General features: G+C 41.4%; 1 protein-coding gene across 2 annotated transcripts in view; it reads right to left on the reverse strand.

The window, feature by feature from the left end:
• Positions 1-1,149: 1,149 nt before the first annotated feature.
• CAV1 (caveolin 1) overlaps positions 1,150-21,849 on the reverse strand; it is a 37,379-nt gene continuing 16,679 nt past the window's right edge. For both annotated transcript variants that reach the window (XM_033098805.1, XM_033098806.1), the window contains exon 3: positions 1,150-3,392. In XM_033098805.1, coding sequence (XP_032954696.1) covers positions 3,051-3,392 — 342 coding nt within the window. In that variant the 3' untranslated portion in view covers positions 1,150-3,050. The remainder of the gene's footprint in view (positions 3,393-21,849) is intronic.

Consider the following 21,849-nt stretch of genomic DNA (forward strand, 5'->3'; position numbering starts at 1 on the left):
GGATGCAGCCAAAGCAGTAATAAAGGGAAGCTTATATTATTCCAGGCCTATCTCAAGAAACAAGAAAAATCTCAAATAAACAACCTAACATTACATATTAGAGAACTAGAAAAGAAGAACAAATGAAGCCCAAAATTAGTGGAAGGAAGGAAATAATAAAAATCAGAGCAGAGGTGAAATAGAGAACAAAAAGACAATAGAAAAAATTAAGCTGTGATGGTTAATTTTGCGCATCAAGTTGACTAGGATTCCCAGATATTTGGTCAAACATTATTCTGGGTGTTCCTGTGAGGGTGTTTTTGGATGAAATTAACATTTAAATCCATAGACTGACTAAGGCCAATTGCTCTCCTCAGTGTGCGTGGGCCTCATCCAATCAGTTGAAGGGCTGAGTAGCAAAAAGGCTGATCTTTTCCTGAGTAAGAGAGAATTCTTCCTGCCTGACTGCCTTTGAACTGGAACATTGTTTTTTTCCTGCCTTTGAACTCACAGTGAAACATCATCTTTCCCTGGGTCTGGAGCCTGTCAAGTACACTAGTAGCTTTCCTGGGCCTCCAGCTTCTTGACTCACCCTGGAGACCTTGAGACGTCTTAGCCTCCAAAAATCGTGCAAACCAATTTCTTATAATAAATCTCTTTAAATACATATTATTCCTTACATATTCATATATGTTTCATATATATCATTCCTACTGGTTCTGTTTCTCTGGAGAACTCTGACTACTACAGGAGCTCTGATTGTAAACTTACCCAAGGCCCCAAAATAAATTGTTTCTGTAATGTGCTTTTTAAAAAATTCCAGTTAAGACATGGCAAAATTCAAGGCATTATCACCTAAAAGTGTCATTCACTAAAGGAGAATATTAATATCCATCACACAAAGATCTTAGGGGCTCAAATGACATGACATATAATAAAGCATTGGGTAGACTCCAATCTTATTAATTATAACTTTTATCTAAAGTAACTCATGAATGCTGATGGCCTTAGAAGAAAGATCACACCTAAATGACTTCGTAGTAGTTGAAAAGTGGAAGACCACCCCCCCACAAACACCCTCCAAATATGTACACACTGTACATGCACACTGCACACACATGCACACTGCACACACATCTATTTGGGGTAAAATAATTAAGCTGACCATTGAACTGTTAAACATTTTTAATGTGTAGACTTGTAACCTTTACAGGACATGCAGGATATAAAAGTGTAAAATACATCAGTAAGCATATAAAATTGCAGCAATCTTTTGGACCAGCATTGGATTTGCACAAGATACTAAGCATCTATGTAGAACAGACATGTTTTGGGATGCACAGTTTACAGGTTGAATCATAAAGCAATTTCCCAAGTGATTTTCCTCATATAAAGATAAAAATATCTTTACACTTTAAAGTATGCAGTATAGTATATTTTCAATTATGTACACAGTTTAAAAGTAAAACTATGTTCATGCCAGTGTCTGTTTTAAATGCAAAAAATCAAAGTAGGTAACACATTGGTAACTAAAGTGTCAGGGAAACTGAAAAAGGCAAAAAAAAAAAAGGAAAAATCAAGCAGAGTTCCAACAGGTGTATGAAACTAAAGTAAAGGCATAACTAAAGGTTAAAAATAAATTCCCAAGGGCAGAGTCTTAATATGCGCAGGAGGAATGAAAAGCTTTTGGATGTACCAGGCAGCTTTCTGTATGACTCAGGTTTACAGGTAACATTCCTCAGTTTGAGTTCAGAAGAATCCAAATTTATTCTAGCAAAACGACCTCAATCTTTTGTTACTTTCTCCTCCCCCATCTTCTCTCTGAGCAATGCAGTGCTTGGATTAGGTCCAAAGCTCCTGGCGGGGGAGGGGCCATGTGTCACAGCATAACAGACTATTGCAAGTGCTTTACTTTAAAGGGGTCACGTTTGCAACAACTCTGACAGTCTCACACAATGGCCTCCATTTTATGAGCCCTTCCCGGGAGGCCCACTGATCAGCTGAAAGTGAAACACAATGTCCAGCCACTAAACCACCCCGGTGATGGATTAGTTTGGAGTCAGGAAAGCGTGATTATTCTTGAAAATAAACGAAGCTGAATAGACATGCTGACCTCACTCAGCTGATGAAAGGCAGGGAGAGTTGGCTTCCACTCCTGCCAGCTCAGAGAAGGCTCAGTCCCATTTGTTCACCTTAATTCATTTCATGGGACTGATGGACTCTACCCGATATGGATAAAGATGATGCCTGATCAAGAGCAGACATGAACTTCATCTGGCTCTGTGTCGTAGAGTCAGAAACAAGTGTGGGGAACTAGGTAATGGATTGTCTAATTTTGGTCTCTAAGGAAGTTGCTGACCTAATGAAAGTTGACCATTTGGACCCTATTTGAAGAGGAAAATGTGAAGAACAGGAAGGCACTTCGTCTCATTATTTATATAACAAATATTCAGGCACAGAAAGTATCACAGGTTAAAATTTCAAGAAGGGTAAGAGGCATTAGTTGCATTGTGTGAATGCAGAGTATGTGTTCTAATTTGATAACCATCACTAGATCTCACTGGATCGTTAAACTGAATGGCAGCAATCCACTAACACTTCAGACGGCGAGGGAAGAGTTTGCTTAAAAGCAGCCCACATACCTGTATAATCAATGGCCATAGCCTGGGATTCTTCCCTTACCATAAAAATGATCATTTTAGAATAGGCAGTTGAGGTTGTTGGTTCTTATTTTTCCTCCTCAGTTCTTCAGCTGTCTCTCAAATTATCTTTCAACAATAGGTTCATATCTCAGGCAATAAAACAATGATCCACAATCAAATAAAAATGTAAGGAAAACATTTTACATGGGTTTAAAAAATTCAGATCACCAAAAAAAAAAAATAGATGAAATAACTCAGAAGAGACAAATAATAGTTATGAAAACTGAGAGAGTGATTTCTTTGTTCTGAACCAAGAAAATTCATTCATATAATGTTGCTGTACTAGCAACATAAAACTTGAAATTGGCACCAAGAAAATTAAAAGGAAAAAAAAAAGAATCAGGTGTACGTCTATCCTTGAAATGTCATTTATATTTCTTTCTGCGTGTTGATGCGGATATTGCTGAATACTTTGCCAAAAGCCTCAAAGAGCGGGTCACAGAAGGTGTGGATGTAGATGGAATAGACACGGCTGATGCACTGAATCTCAATCAGGAAGCTCTTAATGTAGGGCACGACCACCCAGATGTGCAGGAAGGACACGATGGCAAAGTAAATGCCCCAGATGAGGGCCATCGGGATGCCAAAGACGGCAGACAGCAGGCGGTAAAACCAGTACTTTGTCACAGTGAAGGTGGTGAAGCTGGCCTTCCAGATGCCGTCAAAACTGTGTGTCCCTTCTGGCTCTGCAATCACATCTTCAAAATCAATCTGAAAGGAAGAAGTGACAGAACATGAGCTTGAAATAGAAGGAAAGAGAAGAAACAGCCACTCCTGAGTATTCATACGTATGTATTAGCTTCTGTGGGCAGGTTCTGTGTGAGAACCTTGAGGGCACCTGGCGGCAGCAGCACCACTTGGAATGTGCTGGAAAAGTAGGCATTTGGGCCCCACCCGGGCCTTATTGCATCACTGGGGGTAGAATCCAGGAAAGCTTTTAACATGTTCTCCAGGTGTTTCTTTACCATGTGCAAAGTTGAGAACCACTGTTGTCGGGGAAGCCAAAAGGATATGATACAGTTCCTGCCTTCAAGTCCAACCAGGCAACATGGACAAGCACACAAGGCACTCAGTAGAACGAAAAGGACACGACCTCAGTTAATTGCACACCGCGACAACTACACACACAAAATGTTAAGGGGTCGTTAGTTTACTGATTACAGCTCTTCAAACATTCCACTGGTGCAATTTCTTCAAGAAATTAGATCAATTTGAGCTGTGAGGACTCAAGAAGTCTTCATGGGGTGGTGGGTCTTGAGCAGGGCTTGGAAAATGAAGTATGATTTGGAGAGGAAGGAAGAAGGGACCTTGGAAACGGTGTGAGCAGGGCCCCAGGAACAGGAAGGATGATACAGGGAGTAGGTTGTCATTTCACAAAAGAAGATAGAGGGGTTCAGAGGGGTGAAGGTGACTTGCTACAGTCAAACACACAGCAAAGGTGGGGCCAGAATGCAAACTCGGCCCCTTTCCCAGCAGCACTCTCTCCCATCATACATGTGCACCTAAACAATTAATTCTAGGAGCTCTTAACACTTTGGAAGGATTTACATAGACAAAACTGAAGCATAGGATAAGAAAAAAAAAAAATGACTCCCAGGAGACAGAGCCAGCTCAAGTGCTTGGTGTTGACAGATATATGAAGGGACCTAATGTAGAGTCTGAAGTCCAAACAAGTTGATGACTGCTCGCAGCAATACAGCCAAGCTCAGGATTAGGGAACGAAAACTGGGTTGACTCTGCGGAGGCTCTCAGTGCCAAGGAGCCACCTTGGATTCAACACAATAAAACTTCATTTGGAAAAGCACACGATGCTTACCAATAGTTAAAGTTAATTTTCTAGAACATTCTGTTGTTTGATCTATTGTCCAGTGTCCTAATGTAATATGTAAAAATGGTGTGTCCACAATTATGTAAATGAAGTTAAATAGATTTATTGTCATTCTAATGTTTTCTTCGCTCATTTAGATCTAGACTCTGACATAAACAGTAACTTGTGTATTTTAAAAGGTTGTATGAAATATGCGGCAAGTCAGATCAATCATTTACTGATGTTTCTGTGCAATTTGCTTAATTGCCTATTGTGGGATTTTGTGCTAACACTGCATTTTCCCAAAGCTATTAAAAATACAGGCCTGCAATTTTCCTTCCCTCAACTGCAAGACACTTAATGAATTTTATTTTTTAAAGATGACCTTATTTTGTAAGAGGATTTGGTGAAGTCAAAATTAATACACTAGAGAAGGCTTTCTTAATTTGGGTCAAAGGATGAGCAATGACGGTCCATGAATATCATGAAATGGGTACATACGTTTTGAGTGCACAACGGGAGAGGGTCCATTACTTCCATTTAAAAATAAAGAGTCTATTATCAAAGCAGCTTGGGAAGCACTTTACTGTTCTCTTTACAGAACAGATTTCAAGCACATCTGCCTTGAGATTCTTTTTCAAGGGAAGAGGTAGGTTACCAACATTTGTTGACTGGCTATTATGATCACACACTGTTCTCATTTAACTCACAACAACTCGGTGATATATTACTCTCGTTTCATAGGAAAAAAATGTGAGGTACCAAATGTTAATAAATTGAGGTAAATAAAAAGTGGATTTGAGTTTCGAATCTGGTCTGAAAGATACTGACTTTCTCTTCAATACCACATCACTTTAAAAACATTTTAAAAAATTTTCTCTAAGGCATTTATAGTATTTCACAATGAAAAGGCACATTAACAAAGAAGAGTTTGCTGAATTTAACCCTTCTGGTAACTGTAAGAACTCCCACAGCATAGTGTTAGATGAGGTCATATACATCATACCCGTGGGTGTAAGATTTATTGATAATAACTTTATTTTTCTAAGCATAAATATGAATGCTTTTTTCAATGAACACTATTGGAAATCCTTAAGCTTTAATTGCTTAGAACATTTCAGGGTGGCTTATTTTTCAGTGTTTTCCAAAAACTGCCAGTAAGCATGATTTATCTTCAAATATCCAAGTGAATTTAGAGCAGGTCTCCAGGGGTTGGACAGCAACATGACAAAAATAACATGTCATATAAATATACTCAGTTAGTTAGTCGTTACTTTAGTCTTCAAAATTTAACCTGGCTTCAAAGAATGAATAGTAAAAGTACAGCCAATTAGATGTAGCTGAGAAACAGAAAGCAAGGCAGGTGAAGAAAACACAGTGGAGCCAGAAATAAAGCTTAGTTTCTTTCTACCTCCATTTCTGCAGCAGGAATAGTAATAGGTTTGTGAGGAGTACATGAGATAATTTATGTAAAGTGCTTAGCATGGGGATAAAGCATTGCAGTATAGTAAATGCTCAGTAGATAGTAGCCTTAAAAAATCCCTTGCTCTGGATGACTAAGATATTTAATAGATAATTATAGTAAGAGAAACTACCAGCTGCAAAGTACAGAGTAGCTGTGAATTCAACCTCACCAGTGGTTCCGAAGAACTAACTTCCATTTGCCATCATCTTTACCACAACCCTCGGAGATGAATGGTGAGGGTACTGTGGGAAGTTAAAAAACCACTCAAGGTCACACAAATACTAAGTGGCAAAGCTGGAACTTGTCCTACTTCAAATCTGATCTCTTTTTGCTTATGTATTGCTGGGGTGACAAGCCCTTAGAATAATCTTACTTGCTAAATTTTCACCCAGTAGATGTGCTTCCTAAAACATTCACATTTTGATTGCTAAAGGAATTACTCTTGTTAATGTTTCCATTTTAAGTTAGGACTTCTAGGAACTAGATGTTTTCCATTTTGGAGACTGGTTGTATTTTCATGGCTCTGCACAATACGTTCTTACAATCCTGGGCACCCAGCCAAGGACTCTCACTCTAATTGGCAGATAAGGAAACTGAGGCACAGAACAATTAAAATGACATTCTCAAGGTCCCAAGTGAATCCGTGGGAAAGCGAAAATTAGAACACTAATTTCCTGATGCCCAGGCCTAGGTCAAGGCCCGTGTCCACATTATTTCCCTAGGAACATACATCTCTCTCCCCACGTCCCTTCTCTGCCTACCCCAGTCATGTTTCTAGGTCTCCCATAAGTCTCGCACTGACTTCTAAGAAATTGACTTGCAAGTCTTCTCTGTGTGAGGTTAGGAGAAATGTCCCTTTCACAACATGAATACGGACATTTCTGTACATCTACACAGGGTGAAGAAAACTGGAGGGGACTTTTAATAAAAGATCCTCATTGTACCTTTTGACATGGATTCATAACGCACTGAACTCAACAAAGTTCTGCTAGTAATCAATCATTCCACTTAAAGGCAGTTCAAATTTCCACACCAATCAGAACACAGTTGCTTCAGCAGATTCATAGATATTTAAAGCTGAAGGGATCCTTAAAGAAATGGAGCCCCATTTAAAACAGAGAAATTGATGGTCACAGCTGTCAGGTGGCTGGACCAAGGATGCCTCCCCATTTAATGGGAGACACAGGATTGGATTTCAGGCTTCGGAACTGTCCTGGCTTCTTCCGCCACCAGCACACTCTTCAGGTCGGGCAGGCTGCTACGTTCCATAGCCAAAGCAGAAGTCAGTTCGGCTTGTATCTGAATGTGAACATCATCTCGCTCTCCAGAAATCCTGCAGGTCTGTTGCTGAACGAATGATGGAGTCTCTCTCCGACTATCCCCAATATGCTCATCGTTCCCATGCATGTTCCATTTGATCCATCCTTCATCAAAACTATCACTCTGGACTTCCATTTCCTCCGGGACTCATTCCTTTCATCCTTGATAGGAGGGCAGGTCTGGCCTGGAGCAGAACTTTACCTGCTCTCTTAGATTTCCAGAACAGGCACTAGAGACTTGATTTTATAACAACAAACAAACAAAACACAAGAGGTGCAGGTGCCATTTAGTTTTTTAGAATAAGATGCCTCAAATGAACTTGAACTACTACTCCAAGAACCAGTTTTCTGTCCTGTAATCTATTCAACAAGTTATCCTTCTGGCAAGAATCATTATGCGGACATCCAGACCAGAGGCATAAATGTGCTTCAGTGATATTTCTCTGTCGTATTAGATGCTTTATAAGGAGTCAACAGTTTATATTACTAGGTTTTTATAAATGACATTAAATACCTTCGTGCAACATTGACTTACGATGCTACAATTTCAAAAACATAAGTTAACATAAATCTTGCAGCAGACGTCAGGAAAAGCAATCTGTCTTGTTGTGTTTTGATAATACTGGACTAATACAGTAAATCTCAGAAGCTTTCATCTTGTTAAATGTATCTGATGGCAATATTTTAAAACATTTTATATGTACACAGGATTAAAAAAACATGGGGTCATTTTTTGTCTCAAAATCTGGACATTTTATTTCTGAATAAGGAATTGTTGAGAAGGAAACTTGAAGTACACTTAGGATTTCATAAACATTGATGCTTGCATATTCTGTTTCTATTGGAAAATATCTTTTTAGACTCTTGGTGGAAATTGCGATTGTATTGGATATATAGAACACATAAATATCAGCACACGAGGTGTTTGCAGAAGACTTACGTGTTGCCTGCCCAATATCCACAGTCAATTTCTCTGCCAACAGAATCTTCCTTATCCAGGTAATAGCAATAATCCTGTGATCTCAGAGAGTCATGGTTGGTTTAGATTGCCATGGTGATGTTAGTCTCCTTGGTGAGTGATTGGTTTATGGTAGACATGTGACTCAGTTGTGGCCAATGAGAACTAAGTGAAAATCTGCTGGGTGGGGCTTCAAGAAAAGTATTATCTTCCTTAAGAAAAGACACAGAGGCCTATGAAGTGGCCCTTTGCCCCTTTCATCCTGCTTAGAATATGATATGTAGAGAAATTATCTTGTGACAATGAAGTGATATGCATGATAAGCCCCATTTGTGAGAGCAGATACAGATGCTGTAAAAACGTCAGTAGCTGTCCATCTCTAGACTTTTCGTTATGTGATATATACACCCTTATTTTTAAGCCACAGCAATTCAGATTTTTACTTACCTGAAGCAGAGGAAGTCCTATGTGATACAGTAAGTAGTACATCTCCTTTTTTAGAAACCTGAGTTCAATGTCTAACCTCAACGGAGCTTTCCAACACTACTAGATTTAATTCCAGAATACGCTGCCTAACCTGTATCAGAAAATATTTGCTTTACATGAACATTTAACTTTAGCAAAAAGTAAATAGGATTTTAAATTGACTATGAAAAAAACACGTGTGTTCCGTGTTCCGTGATAGGGTGGCTCCCTGTGATGCCCGCCCCCACTCCTGGTGTTCATGTCTTGTGCAGCGCCCTCCCCTGGACTGTGTGTTGGACTTAGTGATTTGCTTTTGTTTTTAACAACAGATCAGACATTTAATTAGGTTCTTCGTAATAAATTTAGGACTCCAGTTTGTGAGGATAAACCCCGCTTGTGAGAGCAAACCCACAGCCAAGGCAGCTCCTGCAGCTGAGAAAAAGCTGTGATTTTTGGCAGAATTTGTGAATGCGCGGCTTTCTGGTCAATTTTGCGCTGCTCTGTAATCTCGGATTTCTCTTTCTCTGCGTGGAAGACCTCCCCCTCCTGGTGTCTGGGCTTATGCAGCTTCTTCTGAAGTAAGTATCAGTGGGATGCGTGGGGATTTTCACACCACTGGTATCAATGTTGGTGGAGGTGGTGATGACAAATTTCTGGTGTGTTCTACACAGAGGAACTTAGGTGACGGACAGAGGTGCAGTCACAGCTGCTTCAGGAAAACCACCGTCTTGCCTCTGTGGTGTCCAGTGAGGATGACGAGAATGTTCCCCGGGAGCGATGCTGGCCCCAAGTTGTCTCACCTGCTGACTGGAGACTTTCTTGCCGTGGCTCAGCAGCTTTCCAGACACATCTTCAGTCGGACAGTATCTAGGCCTTTTGTGAAGTTTAACCACTCAGGTGTCACCATTGTGTCGCCACTCACTAGTTTTGTGACAGTAGCAAGAATCTTCTCCTTCTTTTGCTTTTCAAACCTGGCTAGCTGCTGAATACTTCCTCTTGTACCTGGCCTTTCGGGAACACATAGCCAATGGGGCATATCTGCCAATTCCTCTGACAGGACAGGGTTCGGCTGCAGTGGGGCTGCCCCTTCTGAGGCATTTTGGCCTGGAGCTTACCCTTCTTAAGCTTTCCACCAGCGTCAGCCTTCTTGGCTTCAGGTGTCTTCTCCTTAGTGTCCGGCTTCTGAGAGTTTTCACCCTCCATCTTGCAAGATGGGAAAACAATGATTTGCTTTTAAATAATAAAACATGGCAAAAGGGATGGGGTGTCACTTCCAAAATCAAGTTATAAAAAACTACGTATCCATTTTGCTTCTTTTCTTGCTCTTTTGCTTGCTTTCTTGCTGGAAGCCAGCTGCCATACTGTGAATTGTCTTTGGAGAAACTGAGGGAGGACTCTGGCCAACAAGCATTGAGAAATTGAGGTCCTCAGCCCAACCCTCCGGAAGGGACAGAATCTTGTCATCGGCCGTGTGAGTGACCTTGTGAGCATGTCCTCTCCCACTTGGCCTTTGAGATGTCTCCATCCCTGATGGCTGGGTTGCAGTTTGTGAGGGGCCCTGGGCCAGAACCACTCAGCTAAGTCACACTTGGATTCCTGATACACTGTAAGATGATAAATGTTTATTGTTTTAAGCCTCTCAATTTTGGAGTAATTTGTTACGCAGCTAAGGAAAACTAGTATGATTACCAAACAACTGCTTTTATTTTGATTATCATTTCTTATTCTTTATCTTATTGCTCTTTTCTACTGGTTAATTCAATGTTCATGCTTATAGAAAAATGTATACAAATAATGTATATAAATGCTCAAGAATTTGGTCCTAGGTCTAGAAATATATGTGAGTCTAGACATAGACCCACATAAGTCTAGAAATATATGTGAGAAGGAAATACAGCACATTCAACTTTCGACGATTCGGGTCAAACAGAATATTAGGAAAGTTTTAGGCTACTGACAGTGTAGTCAGCTCACACACCTAAAGTGGCTTGGTTTTATGCTGAGATAAACACCAAACACTAAGACCCACCTCCGTCTGGAAAACCCATCACTGGGTTTGGACTCATGAGTGTAATACACTAGCACAGGGCCCTCAGTTCCTAGGGGTTCTCCGCAGGACCAGTGCGGCAAAGGGATCAGCTGTGGGGGTGGGCGTGGGGTGCTGTTAAAGTGAAGATGCTCAGGCCCCAGTTCAGACTCAGACCAGACTCTCTGGGGCAGTGCCCTGGGAATCTGTGTTTTTAACAATTTTTTGCCTTTTTTTTCTCTTGCAAAGGACTAGAGGATGCCATGCCCCTTCGGATTTATTGACAGCTCCTGTGGGGCTCTGTCTGTGGGGCTCACTCCCACTCTGCCCCGCCATGCCTCCAAGCCCCAGTTCACTTCCTGCTTCTTTCTGGGAGCTCCTCAGGGCTGGATGGCATCTGGAAGTTGGTGGATAATGAATGGAAATTCTCTGTGAAAAGCTTTTCCTAACTTGAGCTTTTAAATATGTATTAGTGAACAAGGATAAATGACTATTACTTATTATGGAAAACACAGAAACTGGCAATAGATATTCCGATTCTAAACCCAGTGAAACAAATGCATGTTTTAAAAATATTCAAATACGCACTTCTAAAATCCTAATGTATGTTCTAAACCCAGCCATAAAGAAAGAGGGTTTAGATGAATTTCAAACTCACTTCACTGCTCTCGCACATATTTCCAACATATTGAGCGGCCTTTGAAATCAATGGAGTAAATGTTGTGTGTGAGCGTGTGGGTGTAGAGAGGGTTGGGAACTAGCACAATAAACGTTCCCAGAACACAGGAACTTTGCTCTAATGTGTGTTTATTGGGCCAAACTGGCACCACTGTGGGGAGAGGCTGCAGCGTTCTTCCAGCCCCGACTGGGTTGTTAATGCCGGGATGACATGGATTCCCAGAGGCTCCCCACGGCCCAGGAGCACTGCTGGGAACGCTCACTGTTCTTGGGCTGCCTGAGGTGGCAGGTATTAGGGAGTTCACTTTGCACAAGAGCGCAGGACTGCCTCGTGGGGAGGAGGGCAGGGGCCGCATTACTGCCCAGGGTTTCAGTCTGCAGAGGGTCAAAGCTGGTGTTCACCTAGCTCTGTGAAGAGAAGGGGGTTAGGGTGTGGAGGAGGCCTGTGGAAGGTTCTGCAGTCCCTGGCCTGGGCCTCTCCCCAGGACCTTGAGCCCGTCCCTTCCCGCTGACACCCCTCTTGTTGCTTTCCAGACTTTACAGAGACCTCAGCATAATGGTATTTTACATTTAGAGTGCCCTGTTTCACTCATCTGCTTCTCTTCAAAACTTGCGAAGTTCTAGATCATCTTTATAATAAGAATAAAAAATAGTCTTTCATTTTCCCACTAAGGAAAGATCATTTAACTAATAAATGACTGGACCAACCAGAGCTGCGGGTGGGTCTGTGCTTGTTGCCCGCATCTTGATATCCTCCACAGTATCTAGTAGTACTATGCACACATTAATTAGCAAATAAATATTTCTTCTATATATATAATATCTTAAAGAAGCTGTGAGTGTCCACTGAAAAGATGTAGGCATATATATAACATGTCACTAATCATCATATTATCTATGAATTCTTTGCCTCGTGTCACAAGCATATTTTAATTAATTATTTTTAGTCTCCCATTTTATTCAAAATGATGTTCTTATTCCCCATAGCTCTATAATACCACAACCATTCTGACCAAAACGCACTGGAGAGTTGGTTATCATTCAGGTGACTTGGGCACAATGGAAAGCCCACAGAAGAGAGGGAAATTTCAAATCAGAACTCTTCACCTTTAAGGAAAACGATTTAGAAAATACTGATCAAAGCATGAGTTCGTTTGGTTGGATTTTGCCCCAATGATCTGAACAAGTACAGCCCTGTTGAGCTGGCCCCAAAGCATGGGGCACACACTGGAATAGAATGAGGAGAGACCCCCCCCCAAGAGGAAGCAGGGGTGCAGCCTGGCCCAGCCCTGAGGGATCGGCAGAGCACCCCGATGGGAAAGGGATGGGATAGGAGAGCACATTTGTTCTTTAGATCCTCTAGTGTCCACTTTTCCCGTGTGTGTGTGTCCCCAGTGTGGGAAAGGAGGCCTAAAGTCATCTGTACTTTGGAATGACGTGGGGTACTGGTTTTCTTTCCTGGTAGGGGTGAGGGGTGCATGTGCACAGCCAGACAGAGCATCGTGGCCGACTGTCCTTTATGTGCTGTTAATGGCTGTCGGGCATCGATGGGGCAGATAGCTTCTGAGGCAGACTTTTTACAGAGGCCTGGGAATACCAGTAATTTATATCATGCACTGCATACCTCAGCGGGGCCGCATCACATCCTGTACATGAGGACCTGCAAGGCACGTGTTACCTCCTCCATTTAACAGACTAGGAGACTGAGCCTCAGGGAGCTGTGATCAGTGACTGGATCAAACCAGGACTTCGGTATCTTGGTTCCTCATTCAGTTCTCCTGCCATCACACCACGCTCTTTAACCTCACAGCAGAGTCCGTTCTGTTTATGCAGCCCTGCTCACTCAGAGTCACGTAGCGATTCCTGAACCATGCTCTGCTTGCTTTCCCTTGCTGCACCCATGCTTCCCATCCCAACTCGTAGAAAATGCCTCCCCTGACTCAGCAAATAACCATTTCCACCAGGAAAGGGTGTGTGATCCCAGAGGATGCAGCTGGCCTCCTGCAGTCAAGCCGCCACGTTCAGTGTTATTCTCACTCCCCAGCCACCAAGCTCCTCTCGGGCCGGGACCCCAGGGTCATCTGACTGACCAGGGTTCCCGATGCCTTCTGATCTCTCCCAGGCTTTTCCTGGTTTATCATAATGTTGTGCCTTTTCCTTATTCCATTCCTTTAGTAGTTCTCCAACATTAATATACTCAATAATTTTCTGGGGATGTTTGTTAAAATAAAGTTTCTGTATCGTGTTCTGAAGGTCCAGATATCTGGACCTCCTCCCACCTTTTGCTTCCAGTGGCCTGGGGAGGGCACTTTGAGAAACAGAAGCTGCCTTAGGCCTCATTCTCTGCGAGGTGAGAGGACCTGATGGGTATGATGGCAGGTTAGTCACTGTGTTGCTCCTGACTTTTGAAAAGCAATGTGGTGACCTGGGTGAGAGTACAGGGGCTGGGTTTGAATCCCAGCTCTGCTGTGTTATCTCACATATGCTACTAACCTTCTCTGTGCCTAGTTTCCAATCTCTAAAATGTGGGTCTCATAGTACCCACATCAGGATTGTTCTGCGTATTAAATAACACGTAAAATGTTTAGGGCAGTGCCTGGGGGAATGCTACATCAGGAGCTTCTGGGCCAGACGTCCTGTCCAGAAGTGGGAAAATGTCAGAGATTTCAGTAAGCGTTGGGAGGACAGAGGAAATGTTTTGGAAAAGGAGAACCTCTTGGTCTTCCTGAAATTGTTTCATTCAGGTGGCGGCTTATTTTGCATTCTGCCATTAAGTGCACAAGGATTAGCTCATTTCTAGCAAGCGTGTCAGCCTTCCAGAGTTTACTAAAAACAGGAGGCACACAGCCACCAAATGTCCTGGGGGACAAGATGCTGCATCTGACTGAGTACCTGGTTATGTTGGAAGGTGGCAACACCAATTAGATGGGACTCTCTTAGCTTTAAATTCATTCCTTTTTGCTTGCTTTCCTTTCATTTGAAGGTAACCACCAGGTTTCTCTTGGTTTCTTTTGTTCTTCTTAGAAAGGAGTATGAATTATCCTAGGGTTTATATTACACTTTGAAAATTTAAGCTAAATTTTCCAATTTTGATAATAAAGATATGCATTCCTAGTTCACATCTTATCGTGCATTGAACTGAGTCCCCCTCAAAAAGATATGTTGAAGACCTAATCCCCAGTACCTTAGAATGTGACCTTATTTGGAGATAGGGTCTTGCAGATGTAATTAGGATGAGGTCACACTGGAGTAGGGTGGCCCTCATCCAACACGGCTGGCGTCCTTACAGGAGGATGGCAATGTGAAGGCACAAAGGAAGAAGGCCACGCTGTTGGATTATAGAGCTGCGAGCCAGCAATACCAAAGACTGCCAGCAAACCGCCAGGAACTAGGAAGAGATGAGGAAGGATTCCCTTACAGATTTCAGAGGGAGTGTGGCTCTCCTGGCACGTTGAATTTGGACGTCTAGCCTCCAGAACTGTGAGACTATACATTTCTGTTGTTGGAAGCCACCCACTTTGCGATCTTTTTTAAGGCAATCCTGGGGAACGTGTACATATACGTCCCTTTGAACTCACTGGAAACAATCCTCAATGATGAGATGATATCACACTCCAGAGTGTTTTCATACCTCCTTGAGTAGGCTGCCCGCCCTTTCTTATGGGACTCCCAGGCAGGAACAGAAAACCACATTTGGTGAACTTAAGACCAGTTGGACTTGAGCCTTCTTCAGGAAGCTGGCATCTCTCTGGTCCACAGGGCCTCGCATTTTCATTGTTACAAACAGTACCTAGTTGCGGATGGCTCAGTACAAAGCAGGCTGCATATCCTTTGATCCCTTGTTTTTAATCTTCAGGCTTCTGGTATCAATTTGGTGGCACTTGATGTTGAGTGTCACCACACAAGTCACATGGAACAGTGAACAGTGTAAAAAGGGCTAGTGACAGGAACGTTGAACTTGAACAGGGAGGAACAGTGCTTCGGGGGCACCTATGTTGCCATCCTTGGGGAAAAATACCTACAGCCCCAGTGTTGAGAGTTCTCTTCCTGCACGAATAGAAAAATCCTGCACTGTTTAATGCATGGAAATCTTATTTTATCCAAATACGAAATTATAAGGATTCATCCAGAGGACTCACTCACAAAATTCTGTGTTTACACTTGGGAGTTTGTTATTCTTTAAACTTCTGGGTGTGTCATGGGACAAACATGAATGATTACCACACTAAAGAAAATAAAAGCTCTTTCCATTCTGTCAAAGACACAAGAAACAGAAACATCTTCACCATTCTCAGACTATCCAATGGTCTGCACTGACACCTGTTTGAACCAGAGCTTTTTAAACACTATTAACTTCTTAGTTTCTACAGTTCACTTCCTGATAGCAAAGGTTGTTTCCTACCATTCAGTTAAGTCAAACTAGGGTTACTAATTGCTCTCGTCTTACCTCACTGCTGGAATATTTTTCCCTCCAGTGTTTTGAGTCTGTTTATTAAACAGATAGAAAATGAATGAAATAAATCTCTGCAGGTTTGAACACTGCTTGGCAAGTAAGGAAAGGATCTGCACCAAGGTTCTTGCAAGGTCTAAGCAAGAATAATCACAGCCCATTATGTGTCTCTCAGGACACAGCCTCCAACCTCTACCACAGGATTTCTTTATCTGGCACTATGGACATTTTGTCATTAGAGTCAGGGTGGGTGCTGTCCTGTGCACTGTAGCAATCTTTCCTCTATGCACTAGATGCCAGTAACACCCCCTATGTTATCTCCAGACATTGCCAAATGTATCCTGGGTGGGGTGGGGGTTTCCCTTATTGAAAAGCACTGCTTTAGAAAATCAAATATAATATAATGAGACAGGACCTTAAATTTAGAAAAATTTGTAGCCTAGAATGCTGGCTTATTATTCCAGAAAATTTTTGTTTGTAGTTCTGTGGCCTTGTAAGTTCATTCATTGAATATTTTTTGAGGATGGAATAAATGAAATGAGAATACAGAACCAGGACAGGGTTGATGAGCTGGCTATGCATCATTGAAAAGGATACAGTGCAAATAAAATAGTGGACTTCTGGCTGCTGAAGTCCACTCAGGAATCATTACCAAGGAGGGGTGATCTCCTTGCTGGGGGCACTCCTTTATTTTCAAGATAATAGAGGATATCACTTTCTTGCACCTCTCTAAATCACTAACCTCTTAAATTTAGACTGGAATCTTGAATAATTTCTCCCAGGACAAAGGCCCAAGCCCTTTCCTATTGCAGGGCCTTCCCAGTTGCCATTGGTTTTGCTTGGAACACAACTCCCTTTTCACTTGGCTAACTCTTAGTTATTGTAATGTCCTAACCTAAATGTTCTTTCTTCAAAGATTTCTTTCTGGTCCCCCTCCTTTTCTACCTGGACCTTTTTTTCATCCAGCCTATCATACACAACTAATGGTGTGATTGTGTGTGTGTGTGTGTGTGTGATTTTTTTCCTGCTATTAGACTGTAAACTCCCTAAAATTTAGTAGGTACTCAGTTAATATTTGTTGAATAAATGAATGAATTAGTGAATGCTGCCATTTGCTAAGTTACATTTCTCCCTTTCTCCTATTTACAAGAGCACCAACCTGATAAAATCCCCTTCAGGAAATAAAGTTCTGAATGTGTTATTATCCATCTGAAATGTTCGTAATTGCATTCATCGATTTCATTCATTTATTCTAACCCAGTTACAGTAATTTTGGTAAAAGAGTGAACAAAAGGTGACATGACAGAAGACAGATCAATTCAGCTTTTGCTGATCATGAAATTTGGGTTCACCCATACAAATTTTGACACAGCTTAGCTTAAGGAGCTGATGAGTTCCGTAAGAGTGTTCAGGTGGCCTGGAATTCAGACAACTTCGTGTTTACCTTCAGAATCGTCCAGCTGGGGTGCTAAGTGATGGGATTAAATTTATGCAGGGCCCTCTGTACTAAACATGCTATGGGTCAGAGACACACACACACTCTTTAGAGCTGGGTAATGGGAAAATCTGACTCAGAGTAACAGTGCTTCTGCCTGTGGTTCTTAGTCATCTGACCCTACTGCTCACAGCTCACCTGTTAGAAGAACTTCAGAAATGTGGCCACATGAACTAGGTGAATTTGACGACTCTTGGCACTCAGAAAGTGGGAACATTTTCTGGCTAGCTAGATTTTTTGACGATCATTGCTCTAACTAAAGTTGCAAGTAATCATGCACTGCTCTGTTATATAAACTAAGAGTAATTGGCTGGTTCCAAAAAAATTACCGAAAGCTTGTAACCAACTTTGGAACTGATTTTCTGATCGATCTTGGGACACAGACAGCCAATTTGGAGGGAAGGGCAGTGAAAGGGAAGACTGCAGAGCTCTGAGTGCTTCAGTACCAAACACTCATTTGTGGTATATCTGCAGTCAGCGTGCCCTCCGTGGATAGCTCAGTATTTCAAAGAGGATTTAATTAAGTTCCACAGCCTGAATATTAAGAGTGAGAAGGACAATTGGTAAAGTCTAAGAAGAAGGTCTTTTATTCTTTTATGAATGCTGGTTAATCAGAATCAAAGATTTTAGAAATGAAAGTGACTTAGAGATCTTTAAGTTCAAGTTCTTGTTTGCTCTAGAGCAGGGGTGTCCAAACTGCGGCCCGCGGGCCAACTGCGGCCCGCAATCCATTTTTAATTGGCCCACAGCAAATTCCAAAAATATATTTAGTTTACTTAAATAAACCAGGTGAGGCAATACGTACTTCACCTCGAGTGAGTGGCCCGGCTGTTTGTGTATTTTACCGCATATGGCCCTTGGTGAAAAATGTTGAAAAAAGTTTGGACACCCCTGCTCTAGAGGGTACAAGTGACTTTTTCAAGACCCAGAGTAACACTCAGTATCAGTGTCCAGACACCTCCTCTCGGGCTTAGTTTTCCATCTGTTCTGAGCAGTGACTGGCATTAGTAGAGCACTTCTCAGTGACTTGGGGTCTCTCCTCTGTGCCAGGCACTTGCTTGTAACTTCCATCCAGGGAAGCTTCTTGTGGCCCCCGGCAACACAGGAATTTTGCTGCACAATTAGGACAAAACCAGTCCTAAATGGAGCATCTTGTGTGCTCCATTCCTAGTTATACCTGAGCCATGAACCCAGGAATCAAAGGGGGATGGAGATGACATGCCTATACTCTCATCAGCCCATCTTCCTCTTTGGGGAATAGAAAGAATGAGAAAAGGAAGGGAAAAACAACAGGACTAGGTTACGTAAGTGACATGAAATTTATCCCACATACAAAGTCTATCTTATGCAGTTGCTATAGCAGAGTTCCACAAAGCATTTTTTTTTTGTAACAGGAATTTGAGTAACAAATATCATATTCCAATAAAATGCTAAGGACTCCCCAAAATGAGGACACAGAGAAATAATAATTTCCTCGCTGTGGCTCTTATGGTCCCGAAACGTTATTCATGGCACAGTTTTACTATTAAGAAGTTTTGAGTGTCTAAACCAGACTCAATTCTGGCTGTACGTTAGAATCACCTGGGAGCTTTAAAAAAGACAAAAATACATAGGCCTGGGCCCCATCACAGACCAATTCAATCAGAATTTCTAAGGAGGAGGTGTGCACAACTGGTTTTCAACATTCCCCAGATGATTTGCAACCAGGGTAAAGAACCACTGGTTTAAAGTCACAAAACAGCCACCCTTTGCAGAAAGCAAACTCTCGCATGAGTTTAAATCACAATAAGGGTTTATACGAGCTGCAAAATTGTGCGAATATGCAATGTGTAGGAGGAAGTGGACAGCAGGCTTGCCATAAAGATAGTGTTTCATGCTGACCTTTTGGGCCATACAATGCATGCATTTTGCAGTGTTGTATTGTCAGATGTTTACCACTTGCATTCCCAACCACTGCTAAGTTGCCATAGCAACTCCTCTTTGCCCCCAAACCATATCCTCTTGGAATAGAGGAAAGTGTTCATACCTATACCTTGCTTATTACGAGGCTGTGTGTCAGTGTAGTTACACACCAAATTGTAACTGTAGAAGTGGAAGGACTGAGAAGTCACACAGACAGGTAAGGAATGTAACACAACTATTACAAAACAACCTGCCATGACACATTCCTGACACTAACCACTTACTACTTGGAATTTCTTCTCCCATGTAAATTAACACACAAAAAAAGGAAAAAGAAAACACCCCCAAAACTAAGTGTACCCCCCTTCCTCCTTTTTCCTTGTCTGAATGGTGATTATGTCTGAGCAGTATTTTTCTTGTACGTCTTATAATAACCTGACAGTAAACAAAGACAGTTGTAATTCTATGTTCCCTTCCAACTCGCATAACAAATCATCGAGACAAAACAGTCCCTCCCCAGACATACCTTGGGGGTTCTTTTCATTCCTTATCTCCTTCCTTTTGCTCTTTCCTAAGATCTTTCCAGCATCTCTACCTCCCTCATAAGATCAAAACAGGAATCCATTATTGTTTTTCTCTTTTAAAAATATTTTTATTAAAATATAGCTAACATACAATATATTAGTTTCAGGTATACACCATACTTATTCAACATTTATATACCTGAAGAAGTGATCACCATGACAAGTCCAGCAACCATCTGACACCGTACGATGCTATCACAATATTATCGACTGTATTCCCTATGCTGTATGTTACATCCCCATGACTTACTTGTTTTACACCTGGAACTTTGGACCTCTTATTCCTATTCATCTTTCCTCCCCTTTTAAAATTTTTCAATGACAGTTGACATTCAATATTAGTTTATATTAATTTCAGGTGTACAGCATAGTGGTTAGACATTTATGTAATTTAAGAAATTATCCCCCTGACTAGTCTAGTACTCACCTGGCACTATACATGGTTATTACCATATTATTGACTATATTCCCTGTGCTTTACTTTACATCCCCATGACTATTTTGTAACTACCAATTGTACTTGATCCCTTCACCTTTTTTACCCTTGCCCCCAATCCCCCATCTATCACCCCCATAAATCTAGTATCCATACGACACCATACATAGTTGTTACAATATTATTAACTATATTCCTTATGCTATACCCTATATCCCCATGACTACTGTGTAACAACCAATTTGTACTTAATCCCTTCCCCTTTTTCACCCCCGTTACCCTCCTCCCACCTGGCAACCATCAAAATGTTTTCTGTATTTATGAATTTGTTTTTATTTTGTTTGTTAATTTTGTTCTTTAAATTCCATATATAAGTGAAATCACATTGCATCTGTTTTTCTCTGACACTCCACTCAGCCCAATACCCTTCCAGGTCCATCCATGCTGTTGCAGATGGTGAGAACCCATTCCTCTCCCTGACCAAGCAATAATCCATTGTATATATGTACCACCTTCTCTTTATCCATTCATCCATCAACAGACACCCAAGCTGCCTCCACATCTTGGCCATTGTAAACAATGCTGCAATGAACGTATGGATGCACAGGTCCCCTCGAAGTAGCATTTTGGGTTTCTTCAGATAAATACCCTGAAGTGGGATTACTGGGTCTTTCTATGTCTCTTGTTGTAGCCTTTGTTTTGAAGTCTGTTTTGTCTGCTACAATATTGCTACTTCAGCTTTACTTATTTTTTTTTTTCATTTCCATTTTCATGAAACATCTTTTTTCCATACATGCTTCCCTTATTTCCCGTCTGTGTGTGCCTTTCAACCTGAAGTGAGTCTCTTGTAGGCAGCACATGCAAGGGTCTTGTTTTCTTATCCATTCAGTCCTGCTATGTCTTTTGGAACCCTTAATCCATTAAATTGAAAGTACTTGTTGGTAGATATATAACTATTGCCATTTTATTATTCATAATTTTGAATTTTTTTTTCCATCATGAAGTCCCTCTAACATTCCTTGTAATACTGGTTTGGTGGTGATGAGCTCCTTTAGCTTTAACTTGTTTGGAAAGCTCTGATCTGTCCTTCAATTTTAAATGATAGCTTTGCTGGGTAGAGTAATCTTGGTTGTGGATACTTGCTTTTCATCATGTTGAATATTTTGTGCCAATCCCCTCTGTCCTGCAAAATTTCTGTTGAGAAATAAGCTGACAGTCTAATGGGAGCTCCCTTATAAGTTATTAGTTGCCTTTTTCTTGCTTTTTAGGATTCTCTCTTTGTCTTTAACATTTGCCATTTTAATTATAATGTGTCTTGGTGTGGGCTTGTTTGGGTTCATCCTGTTAGGGACTCTCTGCACTTCCTGGACTTGTATCTATTTTCTTCACCAGGTTAGGAAAGTTTGAAGCCATTATTTCTTCAAATAGGTTCTCAATCTCTTGCTTTTTTTCTTCTCCTTCTGGTACCCCTGTGATGCAAATGTTGTTACGATGGATGTTGTCCCAGTGGTCTCTTAAACCATCCTCATTTTTTTGGTTCTTTATCCTTTTTGCTGTTCCAATTGGGTGTTTTCTGTTACCTT

Source organism: Rhinolophus ferrumequinum, chromosome 26, assembly GCF_004115265.2.
Source record: "Rhinolophus ferrumequinum isolate MPI-CBG mRhiFer1 chromosome 26, mRhiFer1_v1.p, whole genome shotgun sequence".
Taxonomy (NCBI): domain Eukaryota; kingdom Metazoa; phylum Chordata; class Mammalia; order Chiroptera; family Rhinolophidae; genus Rhinolophus; species Rhinolophus ferrumequinum.